Source organism: Zosterops lateralis, assembly GCF_965231275.1.
Source record: "Zosterops lateralis genome assembly, chromosome: 8".
NCBI classification, from domain to species: Eukaryota; Metazoa; Chordata; class Aves; order Passeriformes; family Zosteropidae; genus Zosterops; species Zosterops lateralis.
This window is the reverse complement of record NC_139768.1, coordinates 34,565,883-34,589,875: the sequence shown is the minus strand read 5'-3', so window position 1 is coordinate 34,589,875 and position 23,993 is coordinate 34,565,883. Positions and strand designations below refer to the sequence as shown.

Genomic DNA, 23,993 nt, shown 5'->3' with positions numbered 1-23,993 from the left:
CTATGGCAAGAGGAGGAAAAAAAACTACTTTTGTTCCTTCTGCACCTCCTGCCCTTTGCTGCTTAGCTTTGCACAGACAGTCTACAACAGCAAAGCTGTGAAGGATGTGATTTAACAATCAGCTGGAATACCTGTCTGCTCTTAAAGAGGTACCCAGATGATAGGCTCATTCAGGACTCCAGCAGCTTCAGAAAACAAACATTAACAAGACAATCCACATTTCTGTGTTGTAAAGATAAATAATGAGCTTTGTTTTAGCTCTGGGGAAGTTTATTTAAAAGAGAACCTGTATCTGCCTGTCTGCAGCAGCTGCTATAATAAAAACACCAGCATTACATGAGTCAGTCAAGAGGGAAAAACTGGAGCAGGCAATTCTTAAAGAAGTTACTTTAAAATTATGCCTAAATGTGGATGTTATGGTTCCTTAAGAATTCAGGGATTGGTTAAAATCGTATCAGAAAGAGTAATACAGGTGTGCAAGGTATGTACTCTCTGCCATTTTAAAAAGAAACTTTAATCCTAAAAGCACCAAAGCATGTATCAAGACTCTATATTGAGTGTCAGACACACTCAAAGCTAACTTTTAACAATCTCACAGAGTAGGTTAAATTTCTGTCTTCCCCATCACTTTATGAATAAAGGGACGGGACAGTGGTTTTTTCTGCATTCCAAAATAAGTTCACCTTTGAGAACAGGTCATCCATGAAAAATTTCAGCCTTAAGGATGAATATTTTGAAAGCTCTGAGCATGTAAAATAGAATGCCAGAAGAAAAATGGTGTTTCAACTCAAACCATGGACTGGCATTTTGAACCAGCAAGCTTTGAAAGAGAAATATCTTCTGCTGCTACTGCAATTTTCTCTTTCCTTGCTAAAAATAGTGACTGAATTTAAATCTCTTGGAAAGCCACTCATTTTGGAAAATACAGTAGTTTTGTTTAAATAATTGTATCAAGGACAAATTAGTTCCCCTCTTATAGATAAACTGCATGCAATAAGGAAAAAATATGTACAGTTATTCCTGAATTTATTTATAGAACTAATAGTAATAGCCTGTAGGTAGCTTTTTTCCCCCCAGAGAGAATTATAATGAGTTACATCCTTGTCTGTTTTGCACTTTCTTTTAACGACCCCCAGCAAAGACCAGGAAATCTCTCTCTCATGCTTTCCATTCTAAAGATTCTAGCCTGAAAGTTCACTCGGTATGAGGAAATAAACTGAAAAAACTGGAGTATAATTTTATTTATCTATTTAGCTAAAACCTTTTTACACCATTTCAGGATTACTATCTCCCATTCCAATGTTGTAATTAAATGAACCAAAATCTTCCAACCAAGACTAATAAAAGCTTCGTTTCTCAACTACAAAGTCAGTATACACAGTAACCTATGTACATTTTCCTGTATTTTCCTTAAATACATTTTCAGTGTCACTGCTGGTGGTAAACAAAACACAAGCACGATATATACATCAAAACCAAAAACATGGTAAAAACTCCTTCTGCTCAGGCCCTTTCAGGAGTGATCTGCAGGAAGAGAAGATTAAAAGAAAAACATGAAATATGTTTAATTTCAATGTGCATTTTAAATAAACCATATGCTCCATTGTTTGCACTGACAAGTGCTGACCTACTTGGTCCTTATAAAAATTTATAGGTAATTACAGCCTCTGCTGCAGCCACCACGCCCTGGCTGGAGGGAACGCCCCTATTTCTAAAAACCACCTTTCCCTGATGACTCTTCTTGCAAGAAGAGTTCTGTCAGAGACAGCCTTCAATTTCAGAGCTGGACTCGCTGCCAATCACCAGAAGCCAAAGAACACTGTCCCCAAAGGCTTTTCAGAGTCCTTTGCAGCAGAGGAGGAAGGAAAAGAGAAAGAACCAACACCTTTGAGCCAGTTGTTCTCCTCAGCATATTCATGGTATACTTACAGGTACCGGAACAAAACCAATCTGATTCTTGAGATAGAAGCTTGGAGGGTTTTGGTTTTTTTGCTTACTGATTTGTCATTTGCTTTGTAATGATCTGTAATTCCTACAGATTAAAACTGGTCTGTTTCACTGTGGTGCAATTTATTACTGTGTGAACATCTTTGAAATAAAATCTTTGTAGAGTAGTAAAAGGACCAAGTCCCAACCAAATGCCAGTTTTAAGATTAGAGATTATTTTCGTGAATTTTCTACTTCTGCAGGAAAAATATTCAATGCAGAAGCCATAGATAAATGTACACCTGTACTGTTCCATTGTTATTAAATAATTTTTCAGAGAACCAGACTGTAGGATTTAGCTCCCTTCCAGAGCTGCTTGACGGCTCAATCAAAGTGGCAGCCTGTGATAAAACCCCACAAATGCACTAAAGAACAACATCAGGTACTTGTCACAGTTTATGAACTTAAAAGAAAACCCACCAAATAAAAACCATGCACAAAACCTACAAGCATTACACACTATGAACTAGTGCTACAATCATTTGCTTTACCAATAAAAAATGCTAACAATATTAGTGCATTTCTATCACTTGCAACCTTGCATCCTTTCATTTGTTACAAGCAAGTCTAGCAAATCTAACAGCTGTCATAACCTCTATTTACTCCATCTAACCAAGTGTCAACCCAGAGTTTTGTTTGTCTGACAAAATACAGAAGTGCACAATAGTTCCCTGTTTCCTATAATGGAAGATTACAATAGTTTAAAAGAATTTTCTCAGTTGTCACTCTGTGCATGCATGTGTACTGACAGTAGTAATTTCTTACTAAACCTACTGATCTTACAGGAGTTCTTTGGAACCATATAATTAAGATACTTTGATGGGTCTTTTGAGGCAGGGTCTCTGGAAGGACTGCAGCAGAGCTCAGCTGTCAAGTGACAGGTACATGGGAATAAGAGACAGACCATTTTGTTTATTTGTCACTTTCTGGACATTAATAGAGGAGGAAAATGCTTTGAGCACAGCTCATACAAGGCAGGGGATGCAAGAATGTTGTCTGTGTCACTATTCCTTGTTGCCAGAAGTATCATGAAAGAAGAAATATAATTTTGCAATGCATTTCAAAAATCTCTTTCTTGTCCTATCCCCTAGAAATAATCTGGAAAATTTTTTGTTTTCTTCTATTGTTAATCTTTACATAAAGAATTAGGATGCTTTAAACAAAAACACTGTTGAAAATGAAGGTCCAAAATGCTTTGTGTTCTAATAAAACAGGTCTAGAAATTCAAGCTGTGTTATGAACCTAACTTCCACAAATTGTGGCTACCATTGGAAAGGTTAGTTAGACTTGTTTTCATCTTACAGATTAGTTATCTTTTTGATCAGTCAACATGGTTGTTAGCATTTACTTTTTATTACTGTGATTTTATTATTTATCATATATATAAGTACCACAATCTCCACTCTTTCTGTTCCCCTTTGTTTCAAAGCAGATGTATCAAGACAGATCTCAAGTGACCCAGAGAATCCAGAAGTCCACATAAGTCCATATCTGCTTCCAGCACACAAAATAAAAAATACCAAGAGTATTTAATATCACAGCACCACTGTGAATGTCAGGAAGGACTTAGGAAGGAATCTTGTTTTGAACAGCTGAGTCTGGTCTTGTTCAGTAAGTGACTGAACTGTGCTGAACAGAACTTTCAAACTTGCTGCAGTTGATTGACCTTACCTTGACAACAAGCATCAAAATGCAGCAATTCTACCTTGTCAAAACTCCTCCCCCTTCTCCTTCCTGCTTTTTTTCCCCTCCTTTTCTTAAAAGTTTCTCGGAGACTAACTGTTAACAAAATTAAAATAATGTTGTGCAAGTTACTTTCAACGAAAACACACGAAAAATTATTTTCCAAGGTAAGAACAAGTCATAAACTTCTAGAAAGCTTCTGCACCACTCCATGCATGTGAATCTACTTACGTATTTAAACAGCTTTATTGGATTTTGGCCACGAAGACTGATACTTTAAGTCTCTGTAGACAGAAGTCTCATTTGACTCAACAGGATATTTATCCACTAAAAAAACTGCAGAAGCAAAGCCATATGGCCTTTTGGCTTGGATTATAGAATCATAAGAATATTGTCTTTTTACTCTCCTAAGGGTGAATTAACCTAGACATGGAATAAGACCCTAAGGAAATATTTGTGCCCAAAAGCACCAGCTGACTCTTCAAAAGCACAAAGCCTGTTCGTTCATAACGTTCCTGAAGTAAAGCACTGGACTCCAGTCCAATAGTAAGAACTGTTAAAAATGGTTAAATGATTTACAATATCAATATATAATGTATACTGGTCTGGTTTGTGTTTGCTGTCACAGAATCATAGAATGTCCCATGTGGGAAGGGACCCACAAGGACCATCAAACTCCAACTCAACACCAACAAATTTGCACAGGGACATGAAAAGAAGGTACTTGCTTCAAGCAGCCAGCTTGGAGGTCAGCTGTTCCACAGTGCTGAGGTGGCTTAGCACAGGACCCCCATAAGACTGCTTGTGTGAGTAATGCTCTAATTAGCAAACCATTAACAGCCCACAGGCTTCACAGACAGAGAGAAATGGAAGTAACAGTTCATGTTTCTAAGCTTACGTCTGTCATAAATAAGTCTAAATCATTTATATCCCCACTAATACTCAACTTTATAAAAGCCCCACAACTCACTACACCAGCCTTCCCCAGTGCACTGTAACTCAGTGCTAATATGACTGCCCTGTTACAACAGTGTAGTTCTTCCAGTTTTCATCCCTGAATTTCTTAGAATGAAGATGAATGTTGACTTGTGTAAATCTCCTGCTGCTTTGTACACCTGCAGACTGCCTTATGCAGCTCCCCTATTGCCCAGAGCATCTGCTCATATTTTACCATCAAAATGTACTGCTTCTTCACATTTTGATTTCTCCCAAAACTCCTTAATAAAATCTTTGTAGAGTCAAATGATGAAAAATAGTAAGCCCAGCAAACTTTTTTCAATGGTAGATTTTGTAGTACCTGAAAAACTGCTCCACTTTATCCCCTTGAAACACTGGGGGGTTGTTTATTAATACTGTTTAATGCAATTAGGGGCCACTGAAACAACTTATTTCCCAGATGGAGAGGACATAATCTGAAAATACAGCACACATACCATCTGAGATTTATTCTGCCACTATCTTGTAATTCCTTTCTGAATTTCTTACAACAGCACCATCCATATAACTAAATTCCCAAGAACATATAAACCATTAAAATATGATTACAAGAATTTGTAATGTGCTAAATAGTCAGGGTAAATTCTATTAAGTTTTACCAGTATAGTAAACAAATACAAGTCATAAAAAGGTCACTTGAGCCAAGTTTATCCTATTCAAATTATTCCAGACAAAAAATTAGTTTTTTCCAGATAAAAACGTGTCTGTAACAGCATTCTATCTTCAATAAAGCAGACACCTAGCTTAGGGGTTTGCTATGAAAATTAAGTATTTTCTAACTATTCACAATGAAGAAAGACCCTAATCTTAAGGAAAAAGCCCTACAAGCAAAAAGTTAAAATATCGTGCACCACAAGGCAAATAGATGAAAAATTAAAGGAACAGTATGTGCTTAGCATTTATGCAATATCATTAAATCTAATTGTGACTATGCACAGTATTTGACAACAAGTTACCATAATATAATGCTTTTGTATAGTTGAGGTGCTGGGTTTTCAACAGTGACAGCCAATATATACAGTGATCTTTCAAACACCAGGCTCTGCAGGAAATTTAACCAGGTTTACTGTTCCCTGTTGTACCTCCAGCAACATTCCAACAGCGAACTGAGGCTGCTAAAGTGAAACAGGCAGGAAGGTTTGCTAAATGGTAGGATAGCAAAGGGGAGTGCCCCAGATTGGTCTAGAGCAGCCTCCCCAGGTGCTCTAGAAACAACTGGTGCTCACACACACCCAGCACCAGCAGAGCAAGCCTGGGACTCACCCACACAGCTCCACCCCAGCATTGCCAATATTCACATCAACAGAACCAGACATGAGGAGCAAACACAGGGGTGACAATTTCACCATAAGAAGAACTGACAAAGAGAGGGGGTTGCTTCCCTAGGCTGCCTGATTCTAAGTATGAGCATTCTGCTCATAAAAGCAAACCAGTGTTGCTAGACTGGAATCCTTAGATTAGAAGTCTTAACTTAGTCCAGTTACATAGTTACATAACTTTTTTTTAATAGTTTGCATTTGAAGAGACTTTTCTATGGGATTAGAATTATTCAATACCACAAAAACAAATCTAACAGGAAATGTACACAACAGGCAGTGTAAGACAAAACAGAAAAGGTACACATTTCTTACCATTGTCTCTGTCTTTAAATTCAGAATTAACAGCACCTGTATATCACACAGCATATGCCTCACAAAAAGAGGTAATTGTAAAAATGTACTCAAGCGTCATTTCACTAAGCCACTGTCCAGCTTATGGAGTACAAAGCTTACAGAAAACAAGTGCGATGATTACTAGAACTATCCCAAAATCCTGCTCATAAACCACACCTAAAATTTCTGATTTCTTCTTTAGAAACTGTACTAAAATAAGAACAGTGAATGATTCTCTGTAGCAGGGAGATTATTGCCATTAATTCTTCCATTACAGTGCAGCAGCCAGATTTGTCTGTTCCTGTCATGGCAGCATTGCATTGAATGGACATGATATGAAAATACAATTTTACATTTCCTATTACAAAAATAACTTTTCCACTGTGCCACACAGAAATTCGCATCAATGTCTAAATGAATTACAGCATACAGGTAAAACCTGTCAATTAAAAAACTTCTCCAAGTCACTACCCACCATTTACAGAAAGATTTAATAGTGGAGGTGGCAGAAATTCTGTCTTGTGACAACTCCATTATTTCCACAAGGTATTTATTAGGGCAGTGTGAATAGATCTACAACTACATAGCTAGGAGTTCTACAGTTCTTTCAAACTATACTAATCTACTCGATATTCAAAAAACCTATGGATTAGACATACTGAAAAATAATTCATCTTCCAAGACAATTGCAAAACAATTTTTAAATAAGATTAAAGCCTTTCCCACTCAACCACATACTGGACTGACATCTGATTCTACCAAACTACTGGATTTTAAGTCATTTGGTTTGCCACTGCTGCACATTACAGAAAGAAAGCAGTGTACAAGGTTGCAGGAGAAAGTTTCTTCAGATGTAAAAAAACACAGAAAGCAGATTTATGATACTGCCTTTAACAAACCCTGAACCATTAACACATATAGAAAATAGAATGCATAAAGTCTATGCACTGTGCTTTATTTAAAAGCATTTTGCACAGGAGGGATGTGCAAGTAAGACAGAGTCAAGGCCTGTGCAGCACTGCATGGTAGCAGAACAAGACACAACAGGCATAAAATGAAAAAGAAAGCTTCAGGTTAGATAAAAGCTAATTCTTTTTCCCTGGAAGGACACCCCAACAGTGGAGCAGGTTGCCCAGAGGGGCTGAACAGTCTGATCCTCAGAAATTTCAAGGCACGCCTGGATAAAGCCCTGAGTAACCTCATCTGACCCCTGAGCTCATCCAAGCTGAGCAGGAGGTTGTATCAGGAACCTCATGAGGTCGCTTCCAAATGAAATTATTCTGTAATTCTCTAATTACAAAGAGAAAGCAGAGAAACTGATAGTCATAAATAAATCATTGTGACATTTTTGTGACATATAAAATAATATTGCAACAAAATTATCATGCAAGGGTATAAAGTCTATATGAAGGTCCATAAACCATCCTTATAGTATCCATAAACACAGTAAAATTTATGTGCATGGTAAAAAGCCTAGTTTAAAAGTTTTATAATATTTAACTAGTTACATTTTATTAGCATTACTTCTTTCCAAAAAAGAGGATTGAGTATTACAATTAAGTACATCTTGCTAAGAGGCAACTATGCATTTTATTATTCAAGTGATGGACATGCTTCAGCTTTTAACTTTGATTTTCTAACTAAATAAATTTTACAGAACAATTCCCACCAGTGCTAGCTCTGCCTCTACAGAACTCACATTATCAATCTCAAAGGAAGCTCTAAGTCAAACTTCATCCTTTGACTAGGAGCATTTTTCATTTTGCTCCCTATGTCCATCATTCTAATTTAACTACCAGAACAGTAAAGATGCTGCAATAACCTGAAAGCTTGTTTAATTTAAGGCTAACCTCAATTCACCTAGACCCACCAGAAGAGTGGTATTCTGCTGTATGACTTTTGTGGTTTGGATTTTTTGATTCTGTTTTTGTTTTATTAAATGGTGTGAGATGTGCCATAAGTGTTTTTATGCCTGACTACGCAGAACATGGTCAGTTCCACCCCCGAGGCAGCTTTTTGAGAGCATGCAGTCATGTTCACACACAGATTTCCTGCATCTGTCAAATCTGTATCAGAAAAGACTGGAAACAACAAGATCTTGGCAGAGCACTTCAGTTTCACAGGACACATGCACAAGGCAATATCCATAAAGGAAAATAAAAAGAAGAACCTATATGGATGAGACTAAATGAATATTTTAGGAAAGCATTCTTGAAGGATGGAACACCTCTTAAAGGTCTAACAAGAAAGACCAACATTTTAGCAGGGCCTATTGCAATAAGACAACGGGTAATGGTTTAAAGCTGAAAGGGGCTACATTTAAGAGTAAATAGAAGGATGAAATTTTGTACAAAGAGGGTGAAACACCAGCGCAGGTTGCCCAGAGAGGCAGCAGATGGCAATCCCTGGAAACATTCACTGCAAGGTTGGCCGAGGCTCTGAGCAACCTGATGCAGCTGAAGATGTCCCTGCTCACTGCAGGGGACTTGGACTAGATTGCCTTTACAGATCCCTTCCAAGCCAAAGCCTTCTGTGATTCCCTGACCATCACTTGTGGACAGGACTAGGCTGGTCACAGCTGACTCCAAGAGGAGTGACAAACGCACCAAGGTCAGGCTTTTCTGCTTGGGGTTTTAGGGTGTTTGCTACTGCAGAACTTGGGCAATCAGTGATGCAAGATGGAGGTGCAGGTGTGTGAGCAGTAACCCTGCAGGTCACCCCACAGGGGCACCCACGGCACACTGGCTCACCAGGATCACACACTGCACAGCTCTGAGCACCACTGGTGCCTCAGCTCTGCCTCCCCCACAGGCCCTGCTCCCCACAGGGAGTGAGGGGGGCCAGGGCTCACTGGAAAGGTGACAGCTCCCTGCAGGAATGCTTGGAGTGCCATTTCTAACATTTTATAGAATCTCATTCCTAACAACACCCCTTGCAACTCCTGTAAGATGGGTTAAGGCTTATCTCTACTTACAAAGACAAAGACTTTAAGAGCTGTTTTACTGACACTAGTAAAAGCAGTGAAGAAATTAGCTACTAAAGGCACTGAATGAAGGATATAGAGAGGATTTGTTCTCATAACTTTGAATTATCTTAAAATACTTCTCTTCTGCATCTTCTTTGGATGACACCAGTATTGTTCACAACTTTTTTTATATTATTACTGTCTTTTATTTTCAAAATTGTTTTCTTTTCTCCCTCCCTTGATAACGGCTTTAATTTTATAACTATGTCAGGAGCATCTGTCATTTCTCCCCTAAACTATTAGGATGGGAGCATATTGCCTTTCTAGACTATCCTTACTACTGACAATAAGTGATGGAAAAAGATTAGGTAAGATTCATGCAGCAAGCAGGCACAGGTACACACACTTCTTTAAATTCATCTTCATTCACTCTAGCCTTTTCAAGATTCTTAACAGCTTCTCAGCTAGCTCTTTGCAATTCTAATGAACCATTTTCCAAAGCAAATAAAAACTTTCCCATTTTATTTTCAGTAAGTCAAGAAGGTGGCCAAGGCCAGGATGAAGAGCTCTTAGCATGCCTTCTGTTATTATTCTCATTAACTCCCTTCCCTGACCGCCCAGGCCCAGGTCCAACTCTCTCCACAGCACAGCAGGGAATACACCCACCCTTCCGTGATGAAATGCAGTTCACTTCTCCCACAGACACCCCCAGGGAGTCCACAGGGGAAAGGTTCAAGTGCAGAAGGACACTTGGCTATCATTTCACTTGTGTTTAAAAAATACAACCTACATAAAAATTGGGGGGGCAGGAAATAGAGAAGTAACATTACTCCTTGTATTGTCTCTGTACCTATCCTCTCTAATCCTCTCTATTAATTTAGCAATAAAATATCATCAGCATCTCCAAGATTTTGGTCTGCAATCAAATTTTATTTACAGGCAATTTAGCTCTCCATTTAGGTTCAGCTCCTTGCAATACAAAATACTGCTCTAAGAATGCTGACTTTTAGTGAAAATGTAACTTTTGCCAGGAATTTCACCCAGAGACCAAGCAAATCTGCTCTCTATGAATTAATAATCAGTAAGAAATTTTAACATAAGGCTGCATAATCTTTTCAGATCCCAAAATAATTTATTTACCTCTACAAACTTAGCAGAAAAGGCGAAATGCTGCAGGATTTTCTTAAGATAATCAAGAAGACTCTGCACTTCAGACACATCTCTGCAGGAACTGCTCAGACACTTCCTTCCAAGCTCCCAGAAACAGAAGAGGGAATCATCACTAGGAGATCATAGCCTCCAGTTCTCTTTACCCAAAAAGATACATAACTGTTGTCTTCGACTATGTGGTTTCTTAACCTTTTCCTCCTTAGTGAATCCAGTGCTGAATTTCATAACTGCAGATAACATAAGTTAACAAATGCACTTTTAATTTTTTGCAAACGTTTGTAATCTAGGTAAAATAAACTACATAAAATTGTCCTGTGGTACAGTTTTCCCTTTTTCCCTCACAAATCAAAAAGGATAATCTTTCCTCCAGTGCTAACTAACCAAGTTACAGCTAAAATTAATATAATTGTTGTTTCACATATAAATCTTCACTGAAGTAGGATTTTATTACATATTATCTCTTGTTCTTACAAAGTTAGATCCATGGTTAAATTAATGCAGGAAAAATCCAAACATTCTTAAGGAAAGAAACAAATTTATATTGGACATAGGAAAGCTTACACTGTCCCACCAGCAGCAGAATTTACTGTTATGAGCTATAAAAGCACTGTTACAAGTGTCAAAATCTTACCTACAAAGAAAATTTTGTTCCATAATGATCATCTGTAAAGGCCCGACTTCTCTAAATCACATGAAGGCCAACTTCAAGATAGATCAGCTGAGTAATAGCCACTGATAGCTGTAAAGTAACTAGCTGTAGCACTCTCAAACCATGAAGAACTTACAATACAGACTCATGTTCTAAAAAAAGCTTGATAGCAAATAAAGGAAAATATTAGAGCCTGGTGAGCCCCATCAAGCAAAGTCAAGGTCTGACTGTTCTCCCAAGTCCCTGATGAGAAAAAGAGCCAGTGATGACAGGTCTATATATCACAATCAGATGCATTTTGGCTGGGCTGTGACAATGACCTGGAATTCTAGAGGGATGGAAAGGGGGAAGTTAAGGTCAAGAAGGCCAAAACTAGGTTGTGGCAGTGCCCTCTGTCATGCCCCATCCTCTGCCCTCCTTCCTTGCATGCACAATGTCCCTGTGACCTGTCTGTCCACACATGCACATGCTCAGCTCTTCCTGGTGATCCTTCAAGCCCTACGTAAACACAGCACAGTGTTTGTGTACAGACAGAGAGGAAAACAGGAGACAGCATCTGTGGGGTGGGATTGTTATATTTGTGTGAATCAAGTGTGATAAGCACCTTTCTGTGAGCAAAATGAATGAGTCAATACCTTCAGAATGCACCAACAGATACAAGGTGTGAATGACAAATGACAAAGGCTTGGAGGAAGGAGACAAAGTAAGCAAAAAGTGATGCAGAGCAGTTGGATAAGAAATTTAAGTGCTAAGTGACTAGAGTGAGTTTTAGAGGGAAACTGCACATGGGATTATGCAAATGCAAAATACGCAGCTTGACGCAGGACATGCAGGACAAGGGGCAAGGATGTGTACAGGAGAGACAATACAAAAAGAAGGACTAAGTGGCCAACTTGACAAGGTCACACAGACTACAAAGTAGGAATTCTGTTTCGGACTTGAGACAATAAATAATTGGCCAGGGCATGTAACAGTGATTTCTCTTTTCAGGTTTTTTTTCAGCCCTGTGTAGTATTGTTTCAGCTTAGCTGAGCAGCTGGAATCCAAAGGCTGAATGATTCCCAAGGGTCACAACCCACATAAACAGAACTAACAAGTTCTTCCCTCAAAACAAGGTTGTGAGCCTGGGAAAAGCTAAGAAGCTTTCCTGGTACATAATCATAACTGGTCACAGAACTTGAGTTTCACAGGAGACACGGAGATCCCCACCTCTACCTCCTAACCTGCTACCACACACACACAAAAAAAAAAAAAAAAAAAAAAAAAAAAAAAAAAAAAAAAAAAAAAGCACCACAAGCTCAGCCTTCAGATAAAGGCAGCAAGACACAACAGCTCCCAGCAGAGTTGCTTTGGCTGTCGCCTGCTACAAGTTCCTGGAGCAAACACGTCAGGAACAGCACTCCTGTAGAGTTTGTCCATCATTCCCAAGCATTATTTTTTCAAACCATTTTCCATTCACAGCTCAGTCATTTTGCAAGGCTTTGTATGTCATCTAATCTGATTTTTACAAGGCACCAAAGCTCAGAAACATTTTATATGAGAATTAATTTTTCTGTGAGATGCTGGTGTGTGTATGTCAGGCTGGAATCAATACAACGTAACAATCCCCTCAGATAACTCTTCCACAAACTACTATTACTGTCATTTTCACCAGGACATAACATCATTCACTAGCCACTCTTTAGTAATCGGAGTTCCACATTCCAGTTATTGCACTTCTAACTTGCATCCTTTCAGCATCTAAATAGCAGTTTTTCTCATACTAAGAAAAAAAAGCACAAAAAAAAATCCAATCCCCAAACAAAAAAAACCTCCCACCATAAACAAAAACAGTAGCTCAGACTATATGCTACATACTGCCTCTGAGCCTGTAAAAATGTCACTTGTCTTCAGACTGAACTTTTTACCTAGTCTGACATAAATCTGTCACAGCCTGACAAAAGGAACTTCAAATATCCACAGAACCTTACTGGCAAGTCCTTACACACCTATAAATCTTTAACTCTTGGATGGAGGCATTTAATGATGTCCTCCAGTAGATCTGGTACTAAGAGGCTTGCTCAAGGTCACTCAAGATAGCTGAGAAAGCAAATTTGAAAATGTTTACAAGACATTTATATACATAGCTCCCACTTCTCTTTTTTTCCTTTACGATTCAGTAAAGAAATCTTTTTTATAGTCACCACTCCCTACTGCTCCAAGGCATTTAATTTTTTAAAAAGGAAAGAAAAGAATGTCAAATCAAAATAGCACATACATCATTTTTATAGTGTTCAGCAAAGGAAGCATCCTTTCTCAATCTTGCTTTTTCTATGGAATATGCAGATACATTACTCCCCAGAAAATTAGGGAATTCATTTTCTTCTTCAATTATGGCTAAGAATTGTATATCACTTTACTTGGCGATGATTTCAACCCATAAAAAATACAAAGCTGTAGATCTAGGAGAGGGACAAAGAACTCAGCACAGTCTTTGAAAATAACATTCCTTAATTATTTCAGAGATATGAAGACAGCACTTAGACCTCATCCACACATAAATATTGCTTCTCACACAGAATTATGAAAGTATTGTGGTTATAAGATTTGATTCTAACAAAGGAGGAGGCACTACATGAAATGCTGAAAGCCATTGCAGTTCAATGTTGGCTCTCTTGGAGAGGCATGACAAAAACCTGCCAAATAAACAGCAATGTGTTTCATATGGAGTGGGCTGAATTAACTCATGATGATGACAGAGAACTCAGGGGCCCATGACAAAGCTACTGAACACTCCTTGCTACCAAATGTCCAATGTGAGAGAACAGAGATTTGCATGACAACAGGAGACTGAAAGGAAGCAAACTTGACCAGTCCTTTTTCAAAGACAGAAACCAAGCAACTAGTTCAGTCAGCTACATTTAGATTCCTGAGGAAAAATAACTACAGCAAATAAGGAAAGAAACTATTTTATCCATCTAGAAATAAGTCCAGGAATGAGTAATAGCCACCACAGGTTTGTCCAGATCAAATCTTGCCAAATTAGTCTGGATTTGTAGTCATAGGATTAGCAGCAAGTATCTCATAATATGACTAGATTCTAGGAGTGTCACAGGACTTTTACATGAATAAAAGGGAAAAATTGATTAAATTTCTCTAGAATCAATGGAGATTTCTTCAGAACACTTACCAGTGATTCTTTGCAACTACTGAAATGCATTACATCATTTTCTGCAGGGGTCTGTTTTGGTTGCCCCACTATGGAGCGTAACTTGGATAAGAGAAGAGAAAGGGATTTCCTGAGAGGGAGAGAGGACAAGGAACCATTACTGCACTGTAGGGCAGGATTTGAACTCACAGTAATGTTCATAGATAGGTGTACTGCTCTCAGATAGGGTACCTTAACGATGAGCACAAGTCATCACATATAGGCAGGAACAGTTAGCTACACAATGTATGATTTAAAACAACCAAATAGGCAACACTTCACAGGAAAGTGAAAAGGCTCACCTCACTCCTTCTGTATAAAACTGCAGTTTTGTTTTTTCCCTTCAGACAATGCTGCCTAACAGAATACTGCCATTGTCATAAAATCAGTTATCACTGCTTCATTAAGAATCATTCTCCTTAGACTCTGACCCCATTTACAATCCCCAAATTCTGGTTTTATGCCACATTAACACAAACATATCACCTGAAGTATCATTCTACTTCACTAGGAGAAAAAAATAAATCGATTTCCAGTCTACAGAATAGAGTTCTAATCGTAGCCACTACTTACCACTGAGATAAACCACTCAACACTTCAAATTTCATATAAGAGACATACATGGTACCATAGCAAATGTTAATGTACAAATCAGTGGTGTTTCTAAGTCTCCCAAGGAATGCACTCAAAATTCTCTACAGCTTTTAAAATCATGCCCTTTTAACATTACTTCATTGTCTCTGTAATTTAATTTCTAGCTGAAGATCTCATTTCCTTCCCACTGTAACACTCAATTTTGTATTGTTTATTTGTTGGTAAATTACCTGTGGACTTCTGGGTTGAACATAAAGCATCATCCATCCTTGGCTCCCAAGACATTTCAGCTACATTTATCAGAGACAAGACTAGACTGGAATCTTTTACCCAAACTGAAGACATCTTGGGCACAGCCAAAACTAATTCAGTTTCATAGAAACAGCCACAGTCCGAGCTTTGAAAAGATATGGGGAGGCACTACTTTTTTCCTCAGAGGTTTAGCATCCATACAAAGACAGAAAAATTGCATGCACAGAGAGACAAATTAAAATCATTCAAGCCTAGACTGACAAATCCAACTGATCAAGGGAGCACAGGCTGGGGCAATGTTGATGGGGGATATCAAAGTCTTCCCCCTTCCACTCTAAATACATATATAATATTATGAGCACAGGGAATATGAGCACTTTCAGGTAAGCAGGGAAAAGGAAAACCTCTTCGCCCCTTAAGCAAGCCACAGAGATACACAGGACAGACAGAAGCAAGGACCAAATAACAGAGCTATAATCATGGAACTACTAAAACAAGTCAGGTGGCTGAGAACAGAATTGACATAAATTTTCACTCTCTTAGCTACCAAGACTAATTTGCTGTTTGCTTTTTATAAAAATGAATGCATAAATCAACTTTTTTAATTACACAACAACATGATAAATGTTGTTCTCATGTCAAGGGGAGATAAGTAGCTAGAATACTGGAAATATAACCTATAGTTTCATTTTATAATCAATACTTTAATATGTAACTACATATTAAAGGAGAAAACAAAAGAAGGCATTTTCAGAAATCTAATGGGAATCAAATGCCTATATGTCCTTAAAATTACTTTGGAGTAAAGTACAAGGCTTCTTGGAAAATTCCTAAACAAGATCTCAACACACTCAACCCTAAAATCTAAAAGATTAGACAGTGATGGGTTGGTAAATACAAAAGTGACCAAATTCACCCATTTATTAATCCAGGATGGCAATTCAAAAGACATAATTCTGCCTTTACCCTTCAACAAACAACCAAATATACCATCATTCATAAGTCTGGAGGAAAAAAAGTGAATTCTCATTCATATTCATTCAATAGCACAAGCCATAAAACGATCCATAATTCCTGCCCTTTAATTTGCATCTCAGTTATTTCACATCCTTTCAAAAGGCATGGATAATGGACAGAAAGGCTACAAGCAGTGATTAATGTACTGCACCTCTTAACCAAGCCCTCTCAGTAGTTAATTGTCAAAAACATTCATTTGTTTCCTGGTTTGAACTTGTCTGACTTCCATCCATTGGCTCTTCTCATATTTCTGGGTACTAGAATAAAGATTTAGTTAAGTACCTCTACTCCTGACATTTCTAAGCCATAACCTTTTCCAGATAACTTAAGGAGCCCAGTCATGCTGCTGTCTATCATCATGCTTGTTTTCTTGACAACAAATAATTCACCCTGAACTCCCTCCAATTCTCAGCAAATTTTTAAAGGGTTTGCCACAAAATAAACCTGCCAGTTGATGAGTGATAATCTCTTTCAAAAACTTGTTCCAGCTGCTGGAGTGGAGCTCTTCAGTGAACGAATCCCATACTGTGCTGGTTTTGGCTGGGGTATAGTTCATTTTCTCCACAGCAGCCTAGGCTGTGCTTTGGATTTGTGCTGGAAGCAGTGCTGGTAACACAGGGATGTTTGGTCAGTGCTGAGCAGAGCTCACACAGAGCCAAGGCCTCCTCTGGCCCTCAGCCCACCCCACCAGCGAGGGGCTGGGAGGGGACACAGCCAGAACAGCTGACCCCAAGGGATATCCAAGACCATGTGGGGCCAGGCTCAGCACACAGAGCTGGGGGCAGGAGAAGAAGGAAGAAGGACATTCAGGGAGATGGAGTTTGTCTTCCCAAGTCACCATCACACATGATGGGGCCCTGCTCTCCTGGGGATGGATCAACACTCGCCCAGCCATGGGAAGTGGGAAATCAGTTCCTTGTTCTGCTTTCCTTGTGTGCATGGCTTTTGCTTTATCTGTTGAAATGACTTTATCAACCCACAAGTTCTCACTTTCACTCTTCTGATTCTCTCCTGCCAAAGTGAACAATCAAAGGTGAAGAATAAAAGTGCATTTAATCCATAAAAAAAAAAAAAAAGAAGTACCTACCCTTTGACTGAAGAGGCAAGTCTTCATTCAGAATTAAAACTTTCAAAATGCAAGTTCAACCTGTACGATCACAAAGCCATCTGCAGTACTGATAAGGAGAGACTGTGCAAAACAGAACAGCAAATGGCTCTGCTCCATCTTCTATTTCCCATGAGCAAAGTAAATTACTGTGTGTCCCTTAAATATCTTTGATACAGCCTTTAGCTCCTTCAGTTTCCAACACAGCTTTTAAAAACTTTTCCAAATATAACAAACATCATAAAGAAATCCTAAAAAGATTTTTTTAATGGATTAACCAAAATGATTTCCCATAGATTCAGTCCTTTAACGCACAACTTCCTTGAGGGCATACAATCAACATCAAACAAGCAAACCTTAAATCAGAATACTTTACAACAGGATACTGCTTTCGTGTGTGTGCACATACTAAAGTCCTGTTGTCAACTATAAGATAATTGATGAAGGCTTCTAGTCAAAACCTGAGTGTCTTTGGATTACAACCAGCACTGCCACAGGCATCCTAAAGGCACCGTTAGCACTAAGAACAGCAGCAACAGTGGCAATTTCTCATTTTGACAGGTGCTAAATACCACTGAACTTCATTATAAGTCCATTTTTATTGCAGCTATTGCCCAACACTCCTTAAATGACCTTACTGTAAGATAATTATAATAAACAGCCTTAAACTAGGGCCATTCCAGTGGAATGATATAGGGACAACTTACCTTCAATAGCAACAAAGACCCACATAAGAGAAAAGGAAGTGTGCACCTACTACAGCATCCCAAGAGCAGAGCTGGGATCTGTCACTGAGTCCTATCTTATCCCCAGGTGCTTTACCATTTTGTCCTCTCATTTCCCCTGAAAACATTCAAATTGAAAAGGTGTTCATATTTAGGTTGATACAAACCAAAGCTTTACTTAGCTTTTACTGGAAACATTCCACAAAGTCACAGAGCAAGAGAACAAGTTTTAGTACTTATTGTGGCATGTAGCTATTCTTTTTAGTCGAATTTCAGAGATGAGACAGTATCAAGGAAACTAAAAGCTTGTTTTAATTCAAAGGAATTGCCAGACTATTTTCTGGACAAGAAAGAAAATCTACATTTCTCAGATACAGGTATCTCCTGGCACATTTCAAAATGGCAGCCTGGCTATAAACAGATATTCTCAACCCAATAGGATTTCTCTAGTGGATGCAGCACAATCATCACCCCAAACAAGTTTGCCACTTGTATACTGCTACCACTCATAGAAGTTTGGTCTATATTTATTAATCAGAGTCAATGTGAGACACTTTGAACATTCTTTAAAAAGCACAGTTGTGATTTCCCATCTGTCCTGTAAACTTTCCCACTGAAGAAGTACATTGCTATACCACACTTCATGGCTTGTGTCTGAAGAAAAGGTACAGAAGCAGATAATTGTATTTCTTTCAAAAGCAACATCCATTGCTTTCAGCATAGAAGCCCCTTATTTTACCACCAATGGATTCACACTCAGATCGTGTACAAATGTTTGTCTCCAAACAGATGCTGTTACTCTGCATTTTGCAAGAGGGACTATGAATATACCTTTAACCTAATACAAGTGCATATAAATTGTTATCAATTAAACGTGCACACTCCACAAACATGTCCCAAACTCACAACAGCTTCAGTCCCAAACCAGGCTAGTGATTTTTGCACAGTAATCCAAGAAATTCTCAATATTTTCACAAAAAGACTACTTTCTTTTTAATGCAGGACAAAATTCAAAGCACCTTCTACACTAAATACATACATACATGCACTTTTCAAATCCCTCACTGCAGATTCTCCATCAAGTTGTATTGAAATTAAAATCTCAGTATCAACAAGCAGGTAAAACACTTCTCACCATAACCACATAACTACTGCTCAGATTAACAGTGCAAATTAACTAAGACGCAAGTAATCTAATTAACTACCTGACATAAATAACTGCAAGTGAGCGGCCTCAAGTGCATGAACTGTTTGACAACACTGACACCAAGTGACAGAATTCAGAAAATCACAAACCACAACAACCCCGAGACAAAAATGTCACAGCTTTTACACTTATGCTCTGGAAGAGGTAAAGTCTTATTTTATCATCAAGAGAAAAAATTAGTGAATACCCATAATGAGAGCTGATATTTTCACATAAACTATGCATAAGTGACAGAATATCCAACATCGAACACGTTAACAATTCAATTTAACCTTGATTTTGCAAACACAAGTCAAAGACCATGTGCACTTTGAAGTTTGATGTATACTAACCTCATAAATTCATTTCTAAAGAAGAAAAAATTAGTGGTTTGCATGCACAGGAAGTATTGGATTCCATTAACTTACGTGAACTTGGTTAATTTTTCAAGTAAAAGATTGCAAATAGTACTTCCATACACTTCCACTTAGAAAATTACATCTTAATGCAACTTTTAATGTCTGCTAAGTCTCATTTACTCGTTTTGCCTGTCCTCCTCTCTGCTGAAAAACTAAAACCCAGGCAGTCCAGCAGCACATGCACTAAGTAGACTTGGCCCCCTCCTGCTGCCTTCCCTGACACTGCACAAAGCACAAACCCCAACTGACAGAACAGTCACTCCATCAAACACAGCAGTGTTACCACCCACCCTGTTCATGCCCAGCATTCTTACAAGCTTCCATGGTCTTACCTGCTGACGTTTGTATGCCAAGTAATCAAGATTTTCCAGATCTTTTTGAAACTTTTGGTAGGCTTTCTGTAGATCAGTTTTACTGGATACATTTCTTAAAGATTCAAATGTTCTTTGAAACTGTGAGGGAAAACAAAACAAAACAAAACAAAACAAAACAAAAAAAGGGCAAAAAATTATCATTCATAGAGTTGCTGTGTTTCACTCTGTATTACAATTATTTTCTACGAAATGCTAAGTCAATTGTGCTTTGCCACCTCTAACCTTCCACATATTCCTACAGTTTTGTTTTGAAACCAATCACAGAATTCAAAGCATTGTACATATGCCCTCCTCAATTAAATGAAGTCATCTAACTCCATAGGTCAGACACAACACAAGCAATCAACCTCTAAAGGTGAGTTGTTTTTCTGTGCCAAGTTCCAGGAAATAATATATTCACATAGATTTATATACTTTCTTTTCAACAAAGAAAACTGTATGCAACTTTATACAGGCCATGAACTCATTCTATCAAGCACAACAGTAGAACTTAGAAATCACAGGGTGCTTCTTATCAAGTTAACTTACTTAAGAGTAATTTAAGACCAGATAATCACTTGGGCAATGTGCTCACATTCTGCATGAAAACTGTGGCAACTCCAATTATACTCGATTATAGACCTTTCTTTAAAATTTAAAACTTCTTCCATGCATACACTATTATTAAAAATACAACTGGTATTTTTCAGAGACACACAACACCAGCCAAGCTGTAGGAACTGTAACAGAAATATTAAGATTTGTGTCAGAGGAGAACTGGAGGTCCAACTTCCCAGCTACCTTCAGGAAATCATGAGCCTTCTTCTCTGACTTGCTGTTTTCCCACCTGGAAATACTCTTCTTCCCCTCATGAGCATGTGACAGCTGCAAAGCTGCAGGTAGCTCAGTAATATTTTGTTATCAGTGTGATTACCATCAGAAGCAAGTCTATAAACATGTATTTACACTGATATAATCAGGAAGAACTACACACTTGTAAACCCTTCCAAAGTATTGACTTAGCCTACTGCAGTTCTAGGGCCTGTAGGTGAAGCTCACTTGTGGTACCAGTGCCCAGGGAATGAGGCAATGGACTGCTTTCCAGTCAGTTCTGGAAAACCAAGTACTTCTGTAGTAACTACAGCCCACATTTCTCTACACCTTTGCTTAAACCACAGCATTCCACCGAATTGGAATGATGAACCACAGGGAGAGAAGGGGAAGAAAAAAACTAGACTGTGGGGGTGCTGGAATTGTTTCATAGGTTTTTTAGTTGTAAGTTGATGTGATTTGGACTTTAACCCTAGCCAGGTAAATTTCCTGTCTTGGAATGTTCTTATCAGAAGTTGATAAGAGTTTCCAAGACAACCTAATCCTCTGCCTGGAGTTTCGGTCATCCCATTGTCTTTCTCCCTCATCTCAATGCATCTCCCCTCCCCACCCATCATCTCCCAGGCCCAAAACCTTCGGGAGAGGTGTCAGACAGTGATTGGTGGATCTCCGAGGACCCCACCTCAATCAACCTGATTTGTTAATGTTGTGTATTGCATTTGGCATTAGCCACCTTGCTTTGTTTCATTGGTCTTGTAACTTGTGCCCACCCCTGAGATTTCTGGTAAACGAAAACCCCTCGCAAACCAGGCCCTGGGTCACTCTCCAGAGGCACAGGCCTGGGACCAGGGACTGCCCCTGTGATTCCCGAATAAAACCTTCTTCCTGAGCCTTAAAGAGTGTCCCCTCTTTCGAACCACGGCCGTGACAGCCAAGGCAAAGGTACTGCGGAGCCAAGACCCACGCAAAGGTACTGTTGGGGCGTATCAGAGCTAGCAGGGTGGTCCAGCCGACCGCTGGACTGGCCTGAGAGACAGATATGCAAAGCAACACTAAACAAAAATCAAAGCCAAACCTCCACTCATCTTCTGTCCCTCTCAAAGAAGCTGGCAACATAACTGACAGCCACTGCTGGTCGTGGACGTGGAGTGCTCCAGAGCCCCTCATTCCAGAGCATTTGACTGAGCTCAGGCCCAAGCTGTACCTGATGCTGAACAGCCCCCAGGTACTTCTTCTTGGGGATAATAAGCAGCTGCAGTGGATTTCCACTGACAATTTACAACAATTTTCCTGGAACTTCAGGCAAGTCAGCACTGCTTGTTTGCCGGTCTGCAGTCTTTATTTCTGTCTCACTGCTCTCATAACCAAAAGGCAAGTTAAGGCAGTGTTTTTATCTATTTGTAATTTATCTTGCTCTACCTCATGCAGCACTACTAGAGGCTAACTGGAGCCTTTCTAGCTGCATAGTGTTAGCTACCAAAAAATAAAATAAAACTTTCTCACCCAAAGTATGTTCCTGAATTCTGTACTGACATGGCTGACAGAATACACATGCTAAGACAAAACTGCAATACTCTTTATTCTTTTCTGCTTGACTTCATTATCTTCCAATTTTTGTATGATTTGTTGTTTTCAGGGTTTATCTCTGCTCCAGAGCTGATCTGAAAGCCTTGCATTTGCAATGTTTGTTTTCATCAATTCCCACTCCTGGCTAACCCCTTAGTTGGAAGCAACTTAATTACAACATTTGCAAACAAGACCTGAGTTCAGTTTAAGGTGACCAAAAGCACTCCATAGTCCTTGCTTTTTTTAAAGTGTGTAAGAAACTGCTCATAATGTCTCTGGCAAGTTCCTCATGTACCTCTGCTTCAAACCATGATATATTTCTCCAGAACTGTTGCAAAAGCTATTGCACCCTGTTGTGGGATTGAATAATACAGGCATGAGGTCTCCACTCAGGACACCCAAACTCACTAGATAAACATAAGGTACAGTCTTTTCTTGAGGTGTCATTTTTGTTTTCAGATGTTAGACTACAATACAGTTGTAGAATCATCTTCATCCTTCTAAGGATGTACTTAATCCCACAGCTTCAATTCTTCATTAGCAGGAGCTCTGCTAGCAAGATCACTCACTTCCTTATGTCCTGAAGCAACAAACACATTAACAGTGCATTTGGCTCTCTGGAAAGACATATAAGAAGCATGAGCAAATACAAACCAAATGTATAAGGGTGACATGCTTCAATAAAATTGATGGGTAACTGCCAGAGCATCCCCATCTGTCTTTAGATGCAAGGGAGAAACACTTTTTAAAAATTTAACTCTAAAGTAAATAAAAAATCAACCAAGCAATTTTAAGAAAACATAGATATTCTCTTTCCACTGCTATCAGCAGGAAATCAGAAAGCTGTGCCTTGGACACACAAAGGTTACCAGTACATCTGTTAAAATTAAAGCTACATCTGGATCTTTCTGCATCATACTTCTATCAATGTGAACCAGCATTTTGGGGCAAGTGGTAAAAAAACCCTCTCTCATCTCTCCTATCTAGAGGTAAAAAGAAATATTAGAATTCCTGAGTGTTTTTTCTCCTTCCAATAACCAAGTATAAATAACCATCAGAGATTCACAGAAGCTCTTTTCTGCCTGTCACCTTTTCAAAGTGCTTTGAGTAGTTTCTGAAAGCTGAGAAGTAGCACTCCTTTCCTACTTTTGCTCTTGGTGGCACTACTAGGTAGCTACCTGGACTGATTTTCCCTCCATGATAAAATCATATCTCTGTGAATTTATCACAGCTGCTTCTGTTTGCCAAGTTACCACAGATAACTTCATAGCACTGATAGTGCATAGACAACTTCGTACCTTTAAAGGGAAGAGCATGACTTTATATTCACTAGTACCATAGCATTCCATTCACAGGAAACCGCAAACCCACCAAATGCAGACCCAGAGCCCAGCACCCTGGCCCTAAAACAGAGTGGGTAACACAGCAGCCCCCATGTCCTGAGCAGACACCATCAAGCCATAGCTGAATGAAGGCTCCATGCTCACCCCACTGGAAACCAACACACAGTGAATGCTTCAACTAAGTGAAGCAACTCTCACTGTCCCATTTTAGGTATCACGAAGCAACAAATACCATCAGAATTGTGAAAGTGATGACCATCACAAATGTGGACAGGCCAGAAGAGTGTTACAACAACACCTCCTTGGAAGTGTGA

At 38.9% G+C, this 23,993-nt stretch overlaps 1 protein-coding gene across 1 annotated transcript in view; it reads right to left on the bottom strand.

Annotated features, from left to right (window-relative positions):
- Nucleotides 1-23,993, bottom strand: part of CTNNA3 (catenin alpha 3) — a gene marked incomplete at its 3' end in the record, with an annotated part of 410,569 nt that overhangs the window by 363,447 nt on the left and 23,129 nt on the right. The window contains exon 5 of the mRNA XM_083865913.1: nucleotides 19,919-20,038. Within this exon, the coding sequence (XP_083722039.1) occupies nucleotides 19,919-20,038 (120 nt within the window). The remainder of the gene's footprint in view (nucleotides 1-19,918; nucleotides 20,039-23,993) is intronic.